Here is a 22,159-nt window from a genome sequence, read left to right as displayed (position 1 = left end):
CAATTGTGTGAAACCGTTTGAAGATACTATAGTCTCAGTACCATGGTGACTAGTGACCACTGACCACGGGTAATGGCCGGGGAATCCGACTTATATTGCGTTCCGGACTAGGAGCCTAAGAAACGGCTACCACCACACATCCAGGCAAGAAGGGCAGCAGGCATGCCCGCCCCGAGGTAGTGACCAAAAATAACAATACGGGACTCTGGAGGCCCTGCTGTTTTTGGAAAGAGTTGACATTAAATCCTTTAACGAGAATCAGTGATGGAGGGCAAGTCTGATGGTGCCTTCACTGCGATTCACCAGGTTGGTCTCCGGCGAGAATCTGTTATAGAGGTCAAGTCTGCCATTATGACCACTGACCATGGGTAATGGTGGGGGAACCCTTTACTGGTGTGATTCCGGTCCGGAGTTGGAGCCTAAGAAACGGATACCACCACACATCCAGGCAAGGAGGGCAGCAGGTATGCCCACCCCCGAGGTAGTGACCAAAAATAACAATACAGGACTCAGGAGGACTTTTGAGGCCCTAATTGTAATGAATCAACTTTAAATCCTTTAACGGGAATCAGTTATGGAGGGCAAGTCTGCCATCCATTCAAGTGCAAGTTATGCACTGACTGCCAGGTATAATACAATGTGCAGTCACAGATGCAGTGAAAAGTATGCAGTGACTGCAAACAGCCGTTTGTGTAGTGACGGCCGTGCTGGACTGGTGCGCACCATGACGAGAGTGCAGGTGATGGTGGCTTTACAGCCCATATGGTCGCCCGGCTGATGTAGCTGAATGACAGAACAGTGACTGTCCAGCTGATCAAATTTGGTCTGACCACAATGAAGCAACGACCTTATTATCTTTGGTGTGCCACCCCCACCCGAGACACTCAAATAGCCAGCAGTCATTGCTTCATTGTGATATGCAAGCCCCTTCACCGCGGCAAGGTATTGATCACGAAGGGGGATGGGCACATGTACATGCCTTTTGTTTTTTTGTTGCAGCAGCCCGCAGTGAAGCCAGAAAAATTAGGCAGGCATGTACATGCACCAGAAAAATTAGTGTAGCGGACGCTGCTAGCAGCGGCCTTTAAAATTCTGGAATCCGCCTAGAGTCCTGGACCCTGTTGGTGGTGGCGGAGAAGGCAAGTGGCCTGCAGGCAGAGATGCTGTGTGTGGGGACTTACTTAGTCTTCGGTCGTGCAGTAGCCCTCCGTGATCCATTCCTCATTCATTTTGATAAAGGTCAGGTACTGAACACTGTCGTGACCTAGGCGACTTCTCTTCTCAGTGACAATGCCTCCAGCTGCACTGAAGGTCCTTTCTGACAGGACGCTTGCGGCAGGGCAAGAGAGAAGTTGGATGGCAAATTGTGACAGCTCTGGCCACAGGTCAAGCCTGCACAACCAGTAGTCCAAGGGTTTATCGTCGCTGCTCGCAGTGTCTACATCCACACTCAAGGCCAGGTAGTCGGCTAACTGCCGGTCCAGGCGTTGGTGGAGGGTGGATCCGGAAGGACAATGGCGAGGAGTTGGACTAAAGAATGTCCGCATGTCCGACATCACCCCGAGATCGCTGGAGCGTCCTGTCCTTGCCTGCGTGGACTTGGGAGGAGGAGGGTTACTTCCAGTGGTACCTTGATTGCGTTGTGCAGCCACATCACCCTTAAACGCATTGTAAAGCATCATCAACCGCTTGTTCTGCAAGTGCTGCATCCTTTCCGCCTTGTGTTGAGTTGGTGACAGGTCCGCCACTTTGTGCCTGTACCGAGGGTCTAGTAGCGTGGCCACCCAGTACAGGTCATTCGCCTTGAGTTTTTTGATACGGGGGTCCCTCAACAGGCTGGACGACATGAAAGAGGCCATCTGCACAAAGCTGGATGCAGATGTACTCTCCATCTCCTCTTGCTCTTCCTCAGTGACGGGACGCAACTCCTCTTCCTCCCCCCAGCCACGAACAATACCACGGGAACGTGGAGCAGCAGAAACCCCCTGTGACAGCTGCCGTGGTTGTTCTTCTTCTGCCGCCTCTTCCTCCTCCACAGAAACACCTTCCTCATCATCATCATCAGAGTCTGACTCCTCTCCTTCCCCACACTACTCCTCTTCTTCCTTCTTCTCCTCCCCCCAGTGTGCTGCCGCAGGTGTTGAGGAAACATCGGATTCGGATGAAAATCGCTCCCATGACTCCTGCTGCCGTAACTGTTCTCGTTCACGCTCCTCCATAGCTGTATCCACCACTCTACGCACGGCACGCTCCAGGAAGTAAGCGTAGGGGATCAAGTCGCTGATGGTGCCCTCAGTGCGACTCACCAGTTTGGTCACCTCCACAAAGGGCTCCATGACCCTGCATGCATTTCGCATCAGTGTCCAGTTGTTGGGCCACAACATCCCCATCTTCCCAGATTGTGTCCTTGTACTGTAATGATACAGGTACTGGGTGACGGCTTTCTCCTGGTCTAGCAGGCGAGAGAACATCAGCAGGGTGGAATTCCAGCGAGTCGGGCTATCGCAAATAAGGCATCTCACCGGCAAGTTGTTTCTACGCTGAATGTCCGCAAAGCGTGCCATGGCCTGAAATGCCCACACAACTTCCTGGCCTGCTGCAGGACGTCCTCTAAGCCTGGGTACTTGGACAAAAATCTTTGCACGACCAGATTCAGCACATGTGCCATGCAGGGTACATGTGTCAGCTTTCCCAAATTCAACGCGGAAATGAGATTGCTGCCGTTGTCACACACCACGTTGCCGATCTCAAGCTTGTGCGGGGTCAGCCATTGCTCCACCTGTTTGTTAAGAGCAGCCAGGAGAGCTGCTCCAGTGTGACTCTCCGCTTTGAGGCAAGACATGTCTAAGACTGCGTGACACCGTTGTACCTGTCATGCAGCATAGGCCCTGGGGTGCGGGGGCTGTGTAGCTGGAGAGGAGATCGCGGCACCATCGCGGCACCAGCCAAGGAGGAGGAGGAGGATGACGACAGACAGTGAAGAGGATGTAGCAGGCGGAGAGGAGGTGGCAGGAGGCCTGCCTGCAAGCCGTGGAGGTGTGACAAGTCAGTCGGCTGCGCAGCAACATACTCCCTGCTTGCTGCCATCGGTCACCAGGTTGACCTAATGGGCTGTGTACGTAATGTAGCGGCCCTGCCCGTGCTTGTCAGACCAGACATCCGTGGTCAGGTGGACCCTTGACCCAACGCTCTTCGCAATAGATGACACCACTTGCCTCTCAACTGCACGGTACAGTTTGGGTATGGCCTTTTGTGAAAAATAATTGCGGCCTGGTATCTTCCACTGTGGTGTACCAATGGCCACAAACTTACGGAAAGCCTCTGACTCCACCAGCCTGTATGGTAATAGCTGGCGAGCTAATAGCTCCGTCACGCAGCTGTCAGACGCCGGGCAAGAGGGTGACTGGCAGACATTTGCTTCTTACGCTCAAATACTTCCTTTACGGACAGCTGGGTACTGCTGTGGGCAGAGGAGAAGGAACCGCTCAAGGGCAGAGGCGGTGTGGAGGAGGGTGGCTGTGAAGGTGCAAGGGAGAAAGCGGATGAAGAGGATGCACCTGAAGGAGTAAGAGGAGAAGGAGGATGGCTTGTCTTTTGCGTGCTGCTTTTCCTCAGGTGTTCTTGCCATAGCTGTTTGTGCCTTTTCTCCAGGTGCCTTCGTAAGGCACTTGTCCCTACGTGAGAGTTGGCCTTTCCATGGCTCAATTTTTGCTGGCAGAGAGAACAGATGGCTTTGCTCCGATCTTAGACACACATGTTAAAAAATTTCCAAACCGCTGAGCCCCCCTGGGGTAATGGCGCTACGGTGGCATCAGCAGCTGACGTTGAAAGGCATGTTGGCTGGGTGTCCATAGCTGGCAATACATGGCGCTGGACACTGCCCCCAGCTGTTTCTGAGGATGAGCTCCCTCTGCTTCTATCATGGAGTCGTCTCTTCCTAGTCCTCTCTGACTCCGTATAATCGTCATCATAATCCTCCTGCCCAGCTTCGCTTTCCTCAGACACCTCCACAACTGCACCAACTTCAGGTGGTTCATCATCCCCCTCCTCACACGTTACGTCCATACTATTGCCACCTAACTCAGACGTATGACGTGGTGTACCTGCGCCTTCTTCTTGTTGTTGCAGTAGTGGCTGTGAATCAGTGATTTCACCACCACCAACAAATAACTCCTGCGAAGTGTCAAATGCAGCGGATGTGGTGCTTGTACTAGCGCTGGTGGCACTGGCTGCGGGAGATGAGGTGTTCTGTGTTAAATACTCAACCACGTCCTCACAATTTTGGGAAGTGATGGCACGTGCCTTCTTCTGAGCACTGTATTTTGGGCCAGGTCCACACAAAATCACAGCAACACCACCTCGCACAGACCTGCCGGTGCCTGGTGGCCTTCCTCTGGGTCTGCCTCTACCTCTTCCTCTACCTGGTTTGTCCATTTTGTCCATCTCGGGGGGATGCTAGGTATATGCAGTGAGCTGCGTTCACTCAACACAACAGGTAGTTAGATGCAGTGAGCTGGGTTCACTGAATACAATAGGTAGTTAGATGCAGTGAGCTGGGTTCACTGAACACAACAGGTAGTTAGATGCAATGAGCTGGGTTCACTGAAAACAATAGGTAGTTAGATGCAGTGAGCTGGGTTCACTCAACACAACAGGTAGTTAGATGCAGTGAGGTGGGTTCACTCAACACAACAGGTAGTTATATGCAGTGAGCTGGGTTCACTCAACACAACAGGTAGTTAGATGCAGTGAGCTGGGTTCACTGAACACAACAGGTAGTTAGATGCAGTGAGCTGGGTTCACTCAACACAACAGGTAGTTAGATGCAGTGAGCTGGGTTCACACAACACAACAGGTAGTTAGATGCAGTGAGGTGGGTTCACTGAACACAACAGGTAGAGGAATGGACTTTTCACAGAGAGGATATGTGGATCCAGCATGAGTATAACTTTGGCTCCCTCAGGTATGCTTTCCTCAGGACAGGTGTGCTTAAAAAACATGCAATAGTAGGTGGGAACCTGAAAATGTGTATGTTTCGGCATTAATGTGTTGGTTGCCCTCTAGTGGTTAAATCTTAGCGGTGCAAACGAAGCTAAGAACTAAATGGCAGCTGCTATGACTTTTAGCGTTTCCTGTTTTAGTCCCCTCAGTTCCAATGCCCCATTTAAAATCCCCTCAATTATCAGCACAATGATAGTCTCCACCTTATCCTTTCTTGTGTTATACCATAGTCCATCACAGAATTCCCAGTTATTGTGCTCATGTATTATAGTGCAGCTTCTGTCATGCCCCCCCCCCCTCCCGACATAATGGCTAGAGCAGGCTGTATGCACCACAAACTTACCTGACCCCACTCCTGCTCTCTGCTACTGTCCATCTGAGTCCTCAGCCAGCCTGCCATATCTGACCTGGTCCCCTCCACCAACATCACAGGACCACTGTGCTAGGGGCTTGGAACACACATGTCAAGAAGCAGTTTAGAAGGGCAGAATGAATAGCAGAACAAAAAATATACTTACCAGCACGCTTCAGGCTGATCTCTGCAACAGGGAGTAAAGTGGATGATGGAGTTACGGTATCCTCAACACTGAGGTCAGTATGCCACCCGCGGTCGCACACCTGTATGGATCTACTGGGAATGAAGGGTGAGGGCACAGATTTTACAGAAATCCAAATTCTGACTTTTCACAATTTTGAGCTTAAAGTCAGAATTCAAGGAATTTCGTCACAAAATTCCAAAAGCCATGTGAAATGGAATAGTGAATAGTGTCTACTGGACGTGCTTGAGGAACATAAAAACAAAATGCCTAAAAGGCATCCATACATCTAGAGATGATGAGCAGATTCAACCAAGAGACAAATCCTAATCCAATCTGTTTAGAGAGAGATCTGGCGGCTGCCCAAACACCACAGGCCGATTCCCCATCAATTTCATGCTGAAATTGATCCGGAATCGGCTTTGTATGCCGCATTTGCCGCCTTGTCGTCCCCCCTAAGGTGTAATGGTGATTCCAAGCCCAGTACCCCCCCCCCCCCTCCCTCGGTGCCTAGTGCTATATACCTTACCTGTACCCTGCTTGTACACCGCTTACACCAGGTGCACTCCTTGCTGTGACGTGACACATGTGCCCCTGTTAATCCGGGAACCACATAGGGCACATGTATGGAGCAAGGAGTACGACCACAGCCAGCAGAGGACAAGCAGCAGCCACGAACAGGTAATGAGTAGTGCACTGGGAGAGCACATTACACATTAGGAGGCAAGAAACAAAGGACACGGCACTCTGGAGCTGTAGGCAGCAACAAGCTGTAATGGAGCAAGTGGACACATTACATGTTTCGGGCGTAGTCCTTCCTCAGGTGACATTAGGAGACAAGGAAGGAATCCGCAGACAGCAGTAGGGTTTGTAAAAAAAACAGCATCTTTTATTACAAAAAATTCACACATAAGACATTGACATCCACAGGATCAAACTGACACGTATCAGGCTCATGATATGCCCTCAGTCATAGTTTTCTAAGATTTTATACTTTTATACTATTCTTACAGATTTTATTCCCCGCTGTTCTTTTGGGTGGCTCCGTTCGGCCACAATCAGCCCCGGTAACTGGCTCAGTCACGCCTGTTGGCTCTTCTGCGCATGCACGGAGGAGCCTGACTGATGCAACAGAGCCAGATTACCGATGTTGATTGCGGCCGAACGGAGCCACCTGGGGACAGCAAGGGACGCAGCATTGCTGTGGGGCTGGAGGAAGTCCCGGGTAAGTAAGAAATCTGTCTGCTTTGTGCTTTCCGGTCACCTTTCAATCAATCGTTTCCTGTAATACCATTGGCTCTTTGTATGCAACCCCCAATTTCTAATAATCTTCTTGGTTTTTCCTGAAGCTTTGGCATGTGCCATCTCATATTTAAAATTTAAGTTTATAGCCTGTATTATTTCCGGCATGATAGGGCTTCTTGGATCTTTCCAGCGTCCAGCTATTACAGATTTAGTAGCCAACAAAATTATTGCCAATACCCTAAAGTGAGTAGAAATCACCTCCAATCCCAAATTATATAAAGCCAGACTAGTCCATCAAAACTTGTGGACTTTTTGGTGAAATTTGGCAATTCCAACCATCCATAATCGGAAATGAACACTGCTCTGCTTCGCCCACAGCTTTAACAAGATGCACACACAGTTAAAGTTCATTAAACTGTTTTGTTTTTCAAATAGGAGATTCTCTGACGACCCACAATAACGGGAAGTTTTCTACCAAGGATAAAGACAATGATGACCATTCTCAAAACTGTGCCGAGATGTTTAAGGGAGCGTGGTGGTACAAAGCTTGCCACAGTTCCAATTTGAACGGCTATTACTACTTGGGACAGCACATCATCCCCTCAGATGGCATCAACTGGGGGTCTGGGAAGGGACACAAATATTCCTACAAGCATTTGGAAATGAAGATCAGACCTGTGTCAAAATAACACATTCTTCTGTATACTTTTATATTGTCTATTCTTTGTCTGCACATATGAAATGCAGAATAAATAGCACAATTTATTGAAATATTTGTTACTTTTTTATGCTTTCTCGTCTCCTATGATAGGACTATATTTTTACATTGTTTTTGTCCAACTGTTTTATTTTGTTTAAGCTCTATTTAGTGGTATTTGCGATGGATAAATTGTAGAGAAACAAATATTGTTAGAAAATGTAACCAGGAACGAGCTTCCCAGATATTCTTCCTTTTTTTTTTTTTTTCTCTTTTCTTTGGCTATTTTGAGTCAAAAACTAGCAATAGGCACTAGGGATGGTCAATAAGATGCAAATCATTTTGAGTTGATGTAGCATTATGCAAATTTTGTATGACAATTTATGTAGCTTAAAAAGGAACCAATCAAATTCTTCTAAGGTAAGATTTGATTGGTGCATATTCAATCTGCATAAATTTGCACACACATTTTGCATACATAATCCTGCATCAACTCAAAATTATTTGCATGTCATTGGCCATCCCTAATAGTCACCTCTTACTATTCTTTTGTTCTTGGCTTGCATGTAATAGACACAAAGAAGCAGGGAATTCCAGTGAAATGCGTTGCTTATAAGTGCTCTAATACATTTTATCCCTCTACCTAATTAACAAATGGCCATTCTGGGACGGTAAATACAATTTTGCCATCCAATTTTAACCAGTTTTTAGAATGTTTAACTTTTCGGTGTCTCCTATTTCCTAACGTTGCAATGCATCCAAAATGCGTGGAGAGGAGAAAGCCTTTGAAGAGAACGAGGAAGGAGTACTTGTGCTCTCACAGCCAATCTTGGGCCTACTTAAGGTGCGTACACACATGCGACTATAGTCGTTTGTAACGATCGTTCCCCGATCTTTACCAACGACGATCGTTACAAAAAACGAACCACCGACTATTAAGGCAAACGACGAACGAGCCAAATCGCTACAAAAGAAAGTTCTGTCTCGGCAGATTTTTACCAACGACGATCGTTTGCAAAAGTAGTACATCGTTGGAAACGGTCGTTCGTACTAGGCTTGACATGCGCATTTCACAATTTCTCCATGAAACTTCTCATTTTTATGCGCAGGCACAATAGTTGCTTTACGTGATGTAACGTTCGTTCTAACGATCAGATCGTTACACACCTTTTAAAACTTTACTTAGGTCGTTCTTTTATCAATTAAAAGTTCGTTCGTCGTTCTCAACGAACGATCGTTGTCGCATGTGTGTACGTAGCACTAGGCTACACCACCTGTTTAACTAGTCCTAGGGTTAATGGTTAATGGATACCAGAGCTTAAACAAATAGGATAAATGGGGGAGCAGGCATGTAAGAGAAGCTGTCCTAATGGCCACTGCTCCCCCCCCCCCCCCCCCCTGTCTTTCTTGTCTAAATGCCCCCTGGCAGCCGGGAGCACTCTGCGCATTCGCATGATGTCACAATTATGTCATGCGTAGGGCGCTCCCGGCTGCAGTCACGTGGTGCAGGTCGCCCGCAGCCGGCCCAGCACCTGTGCACTGATGCCCGACTCTGCCAACCCAGAAGAGGTTTCCAGGGGGCATTTAGGTAAGAATGCCCCAGTTTCTCCTATTTGTTTTAGCTCTGCTATTCTTTAAGGTTAGGAGACAATATTATTAGGTTTGTTGTCTAGGCAGTGATGGCTAACCTTGGCACTCCAGCTGTGGTGGAACTACAAGTCCCATGAGGCATTGCAATACTCTGACAGATCTAGGCATAACTCGGGGAGGCAGAGGCATGATGGGATTTGTAATTTTGTCACAGCTGGAGTGCCAAGGTTAGCCATCACTGGTCTAGGGTATAGGGTAGGGGAAAATTAGCACTTAGTTGTTATGGTTACATGTGGGGAAGGTACAGGTAGGCATAAGATAGGGGAGTACATTAGCCAGAGAGGTTAGGATTAGGCATCAGAAAGTGGACTACATTAAACTTATCGATCTACCAGCCTCGTCTCCTTCCCGGCTGCAGTATCTCACATAAAGTGCAGGACGCTATCCACCAACCTCAGCGTGACAGCGGCATCCTGCACTTTATGCAAAAACACTAGATAAACCTTATTCAGAGATTGGGTAATATTAATAAAACGTAACTTTTAATAAAGTAAAGTTAATTTAAAGGTCATTTGCCTGTCAGACTCTCCTCCAAACTCACAATGCATGTATATTAACAACCCCACACACAACCCTACATGTTTCGTTTCCTTTAATTGGAAATTTCATCAGGGGTAACCAAAGTGCTAAGTGCCTAGAGTGCCTAAAGTGCTAAAGTATATACATTATAAAAATCACATGTTACATATATTAAGGTAGCTTAGTAAGTAAGTCAGGCCACTACCAGCAGCTTACTAAGCTCTAGGCACTTAGCACTTTGGTTACCCCTGACGAAGTTTCCAATTAAAGGAAACAAAACATGTAGGGTTGTGTGTGAGGTTGTTAATATACATTCATTGTGAGTTTGGAGGAGAGTCTGACCTTTATCCCCAACCCAATGTATCACACTTTTTGCACTAAGGGGTAGTATAATCTGTTCGTATTATCTATTTTAACCCGACTTTATTAAAAGTTACATTTTATTAATATTACCCAATCTCTGAATAAGGTTTATCTAGTGTTTTTTCGTATTGTAAATCAGGTGTGTTTTTACTTTATGCAAAATACTGCAGCCGAGTCTCTGTAACGAGAGCCCAGATATAAGTCTTTGGTTTTATACTATTATAGGTATGTTATTAGTGCCAGTGATAGAGTGATAGAGGTTACATTTAGATGTGCTTTTTATTCCATCTTATATTGCTATATGTGAGTGCAACTTCAGTTTCGAGGCTAAATTGCACCCAGGGCAAGGGTGTAAAAATTGCGACCCCTTTCCACCCCCGTGGACTTGCTAACCCTTACTCTTTAGGGACAGTCACACGGCAACAGGTCACAAGTAGATCTGCCTACTTACTAGTGACCGGCCGCTCATCCAGGAGGAAGCAGGGACTGGGAAAACACGCAGGTGACGAGAGTCCAGAAAGCCGGCTCTCCCAGCCTGCAGTTACGCAACAGGACATCAGTTGTCACCACGCGGTGGTGACGTGATGATGACTTGACGTCGGACACAGGCAGCCCAGGAGGAGTCAAGGAAGGTGATTGCGTTGCTAATCTTCTTTCTTCTTCCATTTGGCTGCACCGTGCATCACCAGCTCCCTAGTGGTTATGTCCTTCTGCCTGCGGCCCCCTTCTTCTATTTGCCAGTCTTCTCCCGGGGCGTTTGTCCTGCCTGCACTGCCCAAGAAACGGTCCTGTAGATCGATGCCGCGCTGCCTGTCTGTACTGAGCCTTGCATTGACATTATAATATGGGTCTATAGGATCTGGGAAGAGTCTCCAATGAAGTATTGGATTGTATGTGGTGGAAGTATTGGGGGGGGGAGGGGAATAATAAAAAATGCAGAGCCTTCACGTAACTCACCTAATAATCATAATTATGTAGTTAGTGACAGAGATGCTGATCAGCTCATTCACTTGTCATTTTTTGCACCTTGTGATTACCGTTATTTGAGCAGAATTTCTCTCCCTACATGGATGAGGCAGATATGGCGCTACCTTCCTCACCTCCCTTGCGCTGCTAAAGGACATGATAGGGGCGTGGCCAATGAGAGGCTAATACATCTAGCTTGAATGCAAATATAATGCACATTGTTCGCAGCTTGTATCAGGCCCAATCGAGATTGGTTGGAAGTGCATTTGATTGCATTTGATTGCATTTGATTGGACCATTACCAAGCTGCTTTCAATCTGAATTAAACTGACCATCTGTAAATATTATTATTATTATTATTATTTATACAGCGCCAACATCTTCCGCAGTGCTCTATGGAGTATACAGTCTTGTCACTAACTGTCCCTCAGAGGAGCTCACAATCGAATCCCTACCATAGTCCTATGTCTCTGTATGTACCGTGTAGTGTATGTATCGTAGTCTAGGGCCAATTTAGATAAAACTCCATATATCCAGGCACATCACCTGAAGCTTGGACATTATTATTAGGGAGGTGCAAAAGGGGGTGTGGCCAGAAAATAGCAAAAAAAACTGTTAACCCATTGCACACTCGCATGCAAATGTTCAAACAAATGTATTCACAGGAATCAGTCATCCAGGCACCACTGCTATCCCTACAGCTAAGTTAAAAGCCGGGGTCTTGGTTAGGGTCAATTTAGGGGGAAGCCAATTAACTTATCTCTAAGGGACATGAGAGGAAACCAGAGTGTCCAGGGGAAGCCCACACAGACACGGGGAGAACATACAAACTCTGTGCAGATAGTGCCCTGGCTAGGATTCGAACTGGGGACCCAGTGCTGCAAGGCATGGAGATATACTGTGGGAGACATGTTTAAAGGTGTAGATAGTGTCCATTTTTTTTTAAATATGCATCAAGGACAGTTTTGCCTTATATAAGAATAAACTCCTATTTTTATTTTTATCTGTAATTGAAGTAGTATAATTTATCTCACGGTGTAATTTTTGGTTTCTGGTGGTTCTCTCTAGCATAACTGGCAACATTATATCAGAAGCTTGATAATAAATCACCTCGTGTATTTCTTTTCTTCATCGCTACATGAACAAGACAAATGTGGGAAAGCTGAATGAAGGCTACATTTCCGTCCTTTCCAGCTGCCCAATATAAGGACAATGCTACTGACAATAGGACGGAAATTACAGGCTTTCTAGGTTTAAACAATGACTTCAAAAGGCTCCACAACAAAGAGGTGCAAACACATTGCCAAAGAACATTTATTTAAGTCAGAAGTTGGATTCAGTGGTGGACAGATGAAGAAGGGGTCTGAGCATCTATCAGCTGGTATGACGTGGCCTTCAGCAATCTCACTAATCTTCATGCTGGTCTCTCTTGCCATTGCTGAGGACTCATGTCCAGGTAGGTCACCAGAACAGAGGGGTTACTAATGTCCTAAAAGATCTGAAGGGTCTGTAGACATCTAATGATGGAGGAGAGGGGGAAGGGAGGAATGCCACAGTGATAAGTAGCCATGTCCCCAATCTGTTATTTCTCCATCTCCTCTATTTCACCCGCCTTTACTACTTATCACTCTCTCCCATTGCATACATTTGAAATCGGCGCCGGTAGACTTGGGCGCAGGATACAGCCGGTATATGGCTTATCCTGCTTCTGCACAAGTCCTGGCGGTGTTAATTACTATTCCCCCTCCAGGCCGCCATGGATGGTGGGGAATGATATAATTCAGCTTCCAGCCATTGCTGGAGGCCAAATTATTGGGTTTTAAGAGCAACTTCAGCTCCGTCTTCTGACAGCACCGACATTACTCACTGAGCGCCGCTATAGGTGTAATTCCAGTTACAGTCTATGGTGGCGCCGGCTGCGCCCAAATCTACCTGCGCTGAAAAGCACTGCTCTGTACCCACTGGCTTTTTCTCTCTTATTATTCACTGCCCTGAAGAATGGTGATTTCTAATGATGATTTGCAAGGATCTAACTGACTACGTCCTTCAGGCTGGAGGCCATCAAAAATTATATATGGTCTTGGAAATTCATCCTAGCTATATTAAATATTGTAAGCTATTAGATGGGGAAAGTTTGCAGCATTCTTACTTACCGTAATCTTCTTAAAGCGGCACGTAAGGTTTCCCCTGAAGCACTCTGCTTTGGTCAATTGACTCCATATCAGTGACTTACGTTCAGGGAACCTGAACTGAGTAAAATTATTTAAAATAAATGCATGAAGTAACCAGGGGTGCAGCTAAGGTTTTTGTGGCCCCAAGCGGACTGTAGCAAGAGGCGAAAAATGGGTGTGGCTACCCCAAGCGGACTGTAGCAAGAGGCGAAAAATGGGTGTGGCTATCCCGCATAAGTGGGCGTGGCCATGACATGTGGGTGGAGCAGGAGGGCGGATTGGGGCGGGGCTGTTTGCGGGGAAAAAATGGATGTTGGGGTGATTGAGGCGCGCGTAGCGCGCCGAAAGATTGGCGCGGCCATGACATTGTATGGGCGAAGCTTAACCGTAGCACAGCAAATATAGCCAACTATGACCATTAAATAATAAATGCAGCAACAGTTACCCCAGACACCAGAAAATAAAAACGCAATTTGGGCCACATTTCAGCAGAAATCAAACGCAATTAGGGCACATTTTCAGCAGAAATCAAACGCAATTAGGGCACATTTTCAGCCGAAATCAAACGCAATTAGGGCACATTTTCAGCAGAAATCAAACGCAATTAGGGCAGAGTTCAGCAGAAATCAAACGCAATTAGGGCCACATTTTCAGCAGATATCAAACGCATTTAGGGCACAGTTCAGCAGAAATCAATCGCAATTAGGGCCACATTTTCAACAGATATCAAACGCAATTAGGGCACAGTTCAGCAGAAATCAATCGCAATTAGGGCCACATTTTCAGCAGATATCAAACGCATTTAGGGCACAGTTCAGCAGAAATCAATCGCAATTAGGGCCACATTTTCAGCAGATATCAAACGCATTTAAGGCACAGTTCAGCAGAAATCAATCGCAATTAGGGCCACATTTTCAGCAGATATCAAACGCATTTAGGGCACAGTTCAGCAGAAATCAATCGCAATTAGGGCCACATTTTCAGCAGATATCAAACGCATTTAGGGCACAGTTCAGCAGAAATCAATCGCAATTAGGGCCACATTTTCAGCAGATATCAAACGCATTTAGGGCACAGTTCAGCAGAAATCAATCGCAATTAGGGCCACATTTTCAGCAGATATCAAACGCATTTAGGGCACAGTTCAGCAGAAATCAATCGCAATTAGGGCCACATTTTCAGCAGATATCAAACGCATTTAGGGCACAGTTCAGCAGGAATCAATCGCAATTAGGGCCACATTTTCAGCAGATATCAAACGCATTTAGGGCACAGTTCAGCAGAAATCAATCGCAAATTCGCAATTAGGGCTGCGGCTGCAAAAAGAAAAGAATTTACTCACCTGGCAGGCTGGCACTGGCAGAAGTCTTCTCTCCCTGGTCTCCTCTCCCGGCCGGCTTCTCAGGCGCGCAGTTCCCACGGAGCTCCCTTCCTGGCTTCCTCCTCCAATCTCCCGCGCTGATTCATGCAGGGCTACGGGTCGGGAAGATGGCCACCCGAAGCCCTGTACTGGAGACATAGTCTCCAGAGCAGGGCTTCGGCGGCGGCCATCTTCCTGTAGCCCTGCTCTGCTCTGCCAGCCCGGCGGGGCTGCGGGGAAAAAGTGACGTCACGCCGACGTCACGGAGCCGCCGAGGCCCCTAAGATTGTGAGGCCCCAAGCGACCGCTTGGTTCGCTTTATGCCTCGCGGCGCCCCTGGAAGTAACTTCAAATGAACATTAAATAGTTACCTTGCCATCAGTTTCCTTTCAGAAGCTCACCATTTTCTTCTGACAATAATCCCTTACAGTTCTGACAATATTTTGTCAGAACTGAAATATATCAGTTACTGTCAGTTATATATCAGTTGCTGTCAGTTATAGCTGAGAGGAAAACTGATGTGCAAGGTAATCTCCATGTTTCCCTATGGCTCAAGTGGGCGATGTTACAGTTTAACAGTGTGCTGACCAGGAAGCTGTTATGGGTAATGGCCTTTTTCAAAATGGAGGACGGAGAATTCCCTTGATCACAGTGGACAAACAGGATGCAGGAGAGGAGAAAGAGATTGAGGAGTAGACTACATGGAAGGTATGTATGATGCACGTATGTTTTTTTTTGTTTGTTTGTTTGTTTGTTTTTTTGACTTTCAATTTTCAGTTCAGGTTTTCTTTAAAAATAATAATTAAAAAAAACCCTGAGAATCACCTATGAGGAGATGGATTAGTTCAAAACCTGTTAATGTTGTTAGATTTTTACAACCTATCATAAGGGATAGTGACATAGGAAAAAAAATAAACATACAGTGCATTTTACTCTGGAATAAATGTACATTTTAAACATATGCATTCACATGCATTTTACATTTTACATCTTTTCATGATAATGGTCCTTTAAGGCCTCTTTCACACTTGGACGTTGCGTTTTAGGGGACGTTAAGGTCGCATAACGTGCCCCTAACGCAATGCATGGTGGTGTTGAAGTTGGACGTCAGATTGAGCCGCATTATGCAGCTCTTGGTGCGCTGTTTTCATTCTATCTATACCAGTGGTGCTCAACCTTTTTTGGCCCGAGGGCCGAACTTCAAATCAAGAAAAATCTCGAGGGCCGGAACACATGCATACAAAATTTCGATGTAAAACTTTTAACGTTTTTCTAGTAACAGTTAACATGGTGTTGGAAATGGAAAGAAAACGACAATATAAGAATTGTTGTACTCACCATTTGATGCACATTTTCTTAATAAGAAGTTTGCGGCAGATTAATGCAGCAATGGTATCAGAGTCCAGTATGGTACCTGGGTGTATGCACAGGGCAGATTAATGCAGCAATGGTATCAGAGTCCAGTATGGTACCTGGGTGTATGCACAGGGCAGATTAATGCAGCAATGGTATCAGAGTCCAGTACGGTACCTGGGTGTATGCACAGGGCAGATTAATGCAGCAATGGTATCAGAGTCCAGTATGGTACCTGGGTGTATGCACAGGGCAGATTAATGCAGCAATGGTATCAGAGTCCAGTATGGTACCTGGGTGTATGCACAGGGCAGATTAATGCAGCAATGGTATCAGAGTCCAGTACGGTACCTGGGTGTATGCACAGGGCAGATTAATGCAGCAATGGTATCAGAGTCCAGTACGGTACCTGGGTGTATGCACAGGGCAGATTAATGCAGCAATGGTATCAGAGTCCAGTACGGTACCTGGGTGTATGCACAGGGCAGATTAATGCAGCAATGGTATCAGAGTCCAGTATGGTACCTGGGTGTATGCACAGGGCAGATTAATGCAGCAATGGTATCAGAGTCCAGTATGGTACCTGGGTGTATGCACAGGGCAGATTAATGCAGCAATGGTATCAGAGTCCAGTATGGTACCTGGGTGTATGCACAGGGCAGATTAATGCAGCAATGGTATCAGAGTCCAGTATGGTACCTGGGTGTATGCACAGGGCAGATTAATGCAGCAATGGTATCAGAGTCCAGTATGGTACCTGGGTGTATGCACAGGGCAGATTAATGCAGCAATGGTATCAGAGTCCAGTACGGTACCTGGGTGTATGCACAGGGCAGATTAATGCAGCAATGGTATCAGAGTCCAGTATGGTACCTGGGTGTATGCACAGGGCAGATTAATGCAGCAATGGTATCAGAGTCCAGTATGGTACCTGGGTGTATGCACAGGGCAGATTAATGCAGCAATGGTATCAGAGTTAAGTATGGTACCTGGGTGTATGCACAGGGCAGATTAATGCAGCAATGGTATCAGAGTCCAGTACAGTATCTGGGTGTATGCACAGGGCAGATTAATGCAGCAATGGTATCAGAGTCCAGTACGGTACCTGGGTGTATGCACAGGGCAGATTAATGCAGCAATGGTATCAGAGTCCAGTATGGTACCTGGGTGTATGCACAGGGCAGATTAATGCAGCAATGGTATCAGAGTCCAGTATGGTACCTGGGTGTATGCACAGGGCAGATTAATGCAGCAATGGTATCAGAGTCCAGTATGGTACCTGGGTGTATGCACAGGGCAGATTAATGCAGCAATGGTATCAGAGTTAAGTATGGTACCTGGGTGTATGCACAGGGCAGATTAATGCAGCAATGGTATCAGAGTCCAGTATGGTACCTGGGTGTATGCACAGGGCAGATTAATGCAGCAATGGTATCAGAGTCCAGTACGGTACCTGGGTGTATGCACAGGGCAGATTAATGCAGCAATGGTATCAGAGTCCAGCCTGTAGTGTGCTGGCTGAGGAGGCTGTCAGCTCTGCTGAGGAGGAACAGAGGCCTAATTACGCACACGTGACCTGCCTGTAGTGTGCTGGCTGAGGAGGCTGTCAGCTCTGCTGAGGAGGAACAGAGGCCTAATTACCCACACGTGGCCTGGCTGGCTGAGGAGGCTGTCGGCTCTGTGTGGGGCTGAGGAGGCTGTCGGCTCTGTGTGGGGCTGAGGAGGCTGTCGGCTCTGTGTTGGGGCTGAGGAGGCTGTCGGCTCTGTGTTGGGGCTGAGGAGGCTGTCGGCTCTGTGTTGGGGCTGAGGAGGCTGTCGGCTCTGTGTGGGGCTGAGGAGGCTGTCGGCTCTGTGTTGGGGCTGAGGAGGCTGTCGGCTCTGTGTTGGAGCTGAGGAGGCTGTCGGCTCTGTGTTGGGGCTGAGGAGGCTGTCGGCTCTGTGTGGGGCTGAGGAGGCTGTCGGCTCTGTGTTGGGGCTGAGGGGGCTGTCGGCTCTGTGTTGGAGCTGAGGAGGCTGTCGGCTCTGTGTTGGGGCTGAGGAGGCTGTCGGCTCTGTGTTGGAGCTGAGGAGGCTGTCGGCTCTGTGTTGGGGCTGAGGAGGCTGTCGGCTCTGTGTGGGGCTGAGGAGGCTGTCGGCTCTGTGTTGGAGCTGAGGAGGCTGTCGGCTCTGTGTTGGAGCTGAGGAGGCTGTCGGCTCTGTGTTGGGGCTGAGGAGGCTGTCGGCTCTGTGTTGGGGCTGAGGAGGCTGTCGGCTCTGTGTTGGAGCTGAGGAGGCTGTCGGCTCTGTGTTGGGGCTGAGGAGGCTGTCGGCTCTGTGTTGGGGCTGAGAAGGCTGTCGGCTCTGTGTTGGGGCTGAGGAGGCTGTCGGCTCTGTGTTGGGGCTGAGGAGGCTGTCGGCTCTATGTTGGGGCTGAGGAGGCTGTCGGCTCTGTGCTGGGGCTGAGAAGACTGTCAGCTCTGTGTTGGGGCTGAGGGGGCTGTCGGCTCTGTGTGGGGCTGAGGGGGCTGTCGGCTCTGTGTGGGGCTGAGGGGGCTGTCACAGCGTGTGTCCCGTTGTCTGCCTGCGGAGGAGGAGAGGATCGGGTGGTATTGCATAGTATCGGCACTCGGCGGGACGCGCATACACCAGCGTGCACTCGTATTCAGCCCCGGGTAGCCCTGGGATAGTTAGAAAGCCTCGCTCATTGGTTACTGCAGGAACCTTCCTCCAATAGGAATTAGGCTGATTCCTATTGGAGGAAGGTTCCTGCAGTAACCAATGAGCGAGGCTTTCTGACTATCCCAGCGGTACCCGGGGCTGAATACGAGTGCACGCTGGTGTATGCGCGTCCCGCCGAGTGCCGATACTACGCAATACCGCGTCTGTACAAAAAGGGCGTCTGGAAAAAAGGGCGCGGGGTGTAGCCGAAATAATAAGATTTAATATAAACGTATAATCACGATAAATAGAATGTAAAATAAAAGTTTCGGGAAAATAAGAAAAAGTAAACGATAAAGAAGAGTTATAATATCGTTTATAACAACAAACGAGTATTGTAACGCATATTTTACATTTGTACTTTTTAGTTTGTCAAACAACTAAAATGAACGGCAACACAGATGGCAAAACCGCCTATAACGTTTATAAGGTGTTGTACGGTTTTATAGTTTACACCGTTATAACGATATATAAGACTTCTAATTTTGTAAGCTAATAAAACCGTACCCTATATGTTAACGATGTTCTACCAATAGTTTAGTGCAAAACCATAGTTTAAAGTACCAATTGAGTTTATTAGCGGCTTTATAATTTGTAAACTAAAATTTCCAAAACCATTTGTAGCCGGTTTTCAAGGAATTTAAACACTAAATAACGCAAACAGTTTAACCGGTGATAGCCGGTAATTTAACAAACGAGTTGTTGTAAACTCTTACTTGCGTATACATTCATGTGAAGGAAATGGACCACTATAACAAAAACCTTAATTATGTTTTAAAGTTTTAACGGAAAAAACAGAGTAAATTGAGGTATTATTTACCGGTCAATACTTCGTTTATATTTTTCAACGTAATTTAATCGCTGTTTCATTCATCCTAAATTATAGTTATTTGTTTTACTAATGGCGGACCATAACGGCTATATTGTTGTGCACTGTTGCAGTCTATATAATACTTTTTTAAACGTTAAGTTTTGAAGCAAAAAGTATGTCTTATTTCTGTTTGTAGCTGTAAGGGATATATTACGTTTGTATACATAGAACTTAAACCGGGCACTATATATTGGAAACGTTTGGCGATGTTTATTGTTTAAACGGTATTCTTCGCACATCAATGTCGGTTTATGTAAAATCATTGCCTAATGTCTACATACCGATCGATTTCTATACTACATCTACGGTTTGTCACTTTGCGGCCAATGCGATTCTTTAAACCATGTAACGATGTTTATAGTAAATGTAAGAATGGTTGCAGTTTATATTTTCCCATTTACATCATGTAGTCTTCGCTATCCACTTTTTGTAACCTTGATATACAGATGGAATGAAGATCTTACATCATTCCAAAGCACATGGAAGCATGAATTACCATTGACATAAAAAAAGTATATTTGTTTTTTTTTGTCTCTGCCCCTTTACGATTTTGAACCCCAGTTAGCCAGTGCTCCACTGTACCAGCTTTGAGGCACATGCTACGCAGTAGAAGAATGGCATGAAGTAGAATTTTTTTCCTTTGAAATCTAGCCAAAAATTCTGTGTTGGAGTTGTAGGCTCCACCCTTTTTCTGGAATATTAGTTCCAGTCAACCAGTGAAAAACTATGCAAGTTTGACCCTTGTATTAACAGTGTAACAATGCATGCAGTTTATATGTTCCCTGGGAAATTTATGTTTGGCTTCACTCCCTTTTTGTAACCTTGACACATACCGTAGTCACACCATGACAAAGTGTTTTAGCTTTTAGCTTCCATGCATCAACAAAGTTTGAATGTAAGCAGTTTATCCACCAAATCAAATTGACTGGCTGTTTATGGCCATGCCCCTTTAATGAATGTGTACCCCATTCACCCAATGACTGACTGCACCAAGTTTGTGTCAGCATTGAGTTTGTTACCTCGGCATCAGGGATCGTTGTGTCTGCCGCGCCCGCGTCTGACGTCTCTGTGCAGCTCGATGTGTCCTCTCGCTTATCTCCTCCCAGCAGTACATGTTTATCCAATGTACACTATAGTAGTTTACCGCACTTGAGCACCAGGAGACAGGATGTTTATGCGCTGATGATGCGGGTCAGCTCAACTGCCAGTGGTCTTCCTATGTTTGATCCTGCAGGACCCCGGGGATTCACATGTAGCTTAGGAGATTATTACATTACTGTATTCTTTATAGTAATTACTGTATTGGGCATCAACCTTGCCTTAACCCTTGACTACTCTTTTTCCTCCTTATTATGTACTTTGCCTATCTGATCTGTAGCCGACTGTAACCTTGAACTGTGAATCAGATTTCTCCTGTTGATTTTGTACGTTTGCCCATTTGAACTCACCCTGACCCGTTTTTTTTTTTTTTTATAGTACGCTGTTGTCTGATGATTCTATCATGCTGCTTACCGACCCGTTACAGACCTAGCCTGTACGACATCTCAGTACTTTTTATTATAGCCCTATCCACTAAAACTGTTGTGTATTGAAAATACATTTTCATTTCTACTTTGGCGAGCGAATTATATAACTTTTTGTCCAATAACCCTGAATGGTGTGTAACATTAAGGCCGAAATTTGAAGAAGTTGTTGACGCAAACATTTTTTTTTACGAAAACCTTTAATGAAAACTGCATAAAAAACAGACATTTCCAAAGTAGACTGCAAACTTCATCAATCTTATCAACCAACTAGTATCCTCAAAAACACTTTGATGTTGTAGTGCAAAGTATGTTTTGAAGAATAATGCAAAAATGCATACAGGCATACCTTTCTCGATCAACATATTACATAAAAACTTATAACTAGAACCTGAAACCACTAAATATTTCGCACACTCAAATTAACTCCTTTTTTTTGGTTTTTTATACGTCTTGATTCTTGTGATAATGCTGTGGTGGTGAATTATGTTTGGATGTACAGGTAAGTGTAACCCATTAGCATTGTTTATTTATGTTTGTCAAAGCAAACAGAAGACTAAATAATCAAATCTGTACATGTTGTAGTCATGTCATGTGCTACCAGGGTCTCCGACAGAATTAAAATCTACCACGAACTTCTTTGTTTACTGTCAATTGTTTCGTAACATTATGATCCCTCAACATACTTATCAACTCAGAAAAAGAACCTTCTTTATCCAAACTAGATTTATCCGTTCATTAATATGAAAAGCAGGAAAGTAACATGTTGTATTGATATTCATATAGCCTTTTCACTAGAGTAAATGAGCATAGGGTGTCAAAAATACGTGGGACGATATTTAGTAGTTTGGAAAGATAAAAGTGTATGTCACAATGAACATGAAAGGATACTTGCTGAAGGACAAATGCCTGTAATCAATGAATTGTTAACCCTCCAACAGTAGATATATCTACTATAATGTATAACTTTGATTTAGTGTGATTGCCCTTTTATTTAAGTTATATCACTGACACCTGTGAACGGCTGTACCTGCATTAGCTTTGAGGGACTTTGGTAATGAAAATTTTATAATAGGTCGAGGCAGGTGATGTGTAATCAAAATATTTTTTTTCATATCCCTGCTCTCCCTAACAACTCAACAAACTTTACAATGCTGGTTCACCTGCTACCCATCTTGCTGTTCATATCCATACCACATAAGAATCC

The 22,159-nt window shown here is 45.9% G+C and overlaps 2 protein-coding genes across 3 annotated transcripts in view; both read left to right on the top strand.

Moving 5' to 3' along the window:
• The window catches only part of LOC137528581 (ficolin-1-like), a 50,479-nt gene extending 42,969 nt beyond the window's left edge, over nucleotides 1–7,510 (top strand). For both annotated transcript variants that reach the window (XM_068249921.1, XM_068249920.1), the window contains one exon: nucleotides 7,218–7,510. In XM_068249921.1, the coding sequence (XP_068106022.1) occupies nucleotides 7,218–7,471 (254 nt within the window). In that variant the 3' untranslated portion in view covers nucleotides 7,472–7,510. The remainder of the gene's footprint in view (nucleotides 1–7,217) is intronic.
• Nucleotides 7,511–12,349: 4,839 nt separating this feature from the next.
• LOC137528580 (ficolin-2-like) overlaps nucleotides 12,350–22,159 on the top strand; it is a 69,532-nt gene continuing 59,722 nt past the window's right edge. The window contains exon 1 of the mRNA XM_068249919.1: nucleotides 12,350–12,433. Coding sequence (XP_068106020.1) covers nucleotides 12,361–12,433 — 73 coding nt within the window. The 5' untranslated portion in view covers nucleotides 12,350–12,360. The remainder of the gene's footprint in view (nucleotides 12,434–22,159) is intronic.

Source organism: Hyperolius riggenbachi, chromosome 8 (assembly GCF_040937935.1).
Source record: "Hyperolius riggenbachi isolate aHypRig1 chromosome 8, aHypRig1.pri, whole genome shotgun sequence".
Classification (NCBI taxonomy): domain Eukaryota; kingdom Metazoa; phylum Chordata; class Amphibia; order Anura; family Hyperoliidae; genus Hyperolius; species Hyperolius riggenbachi.
The sequence above is the reverse complement of the archived record's forward strand: the minus strand, read 5'-3'. Positions and strand labels throughout refer to the sequence as shown.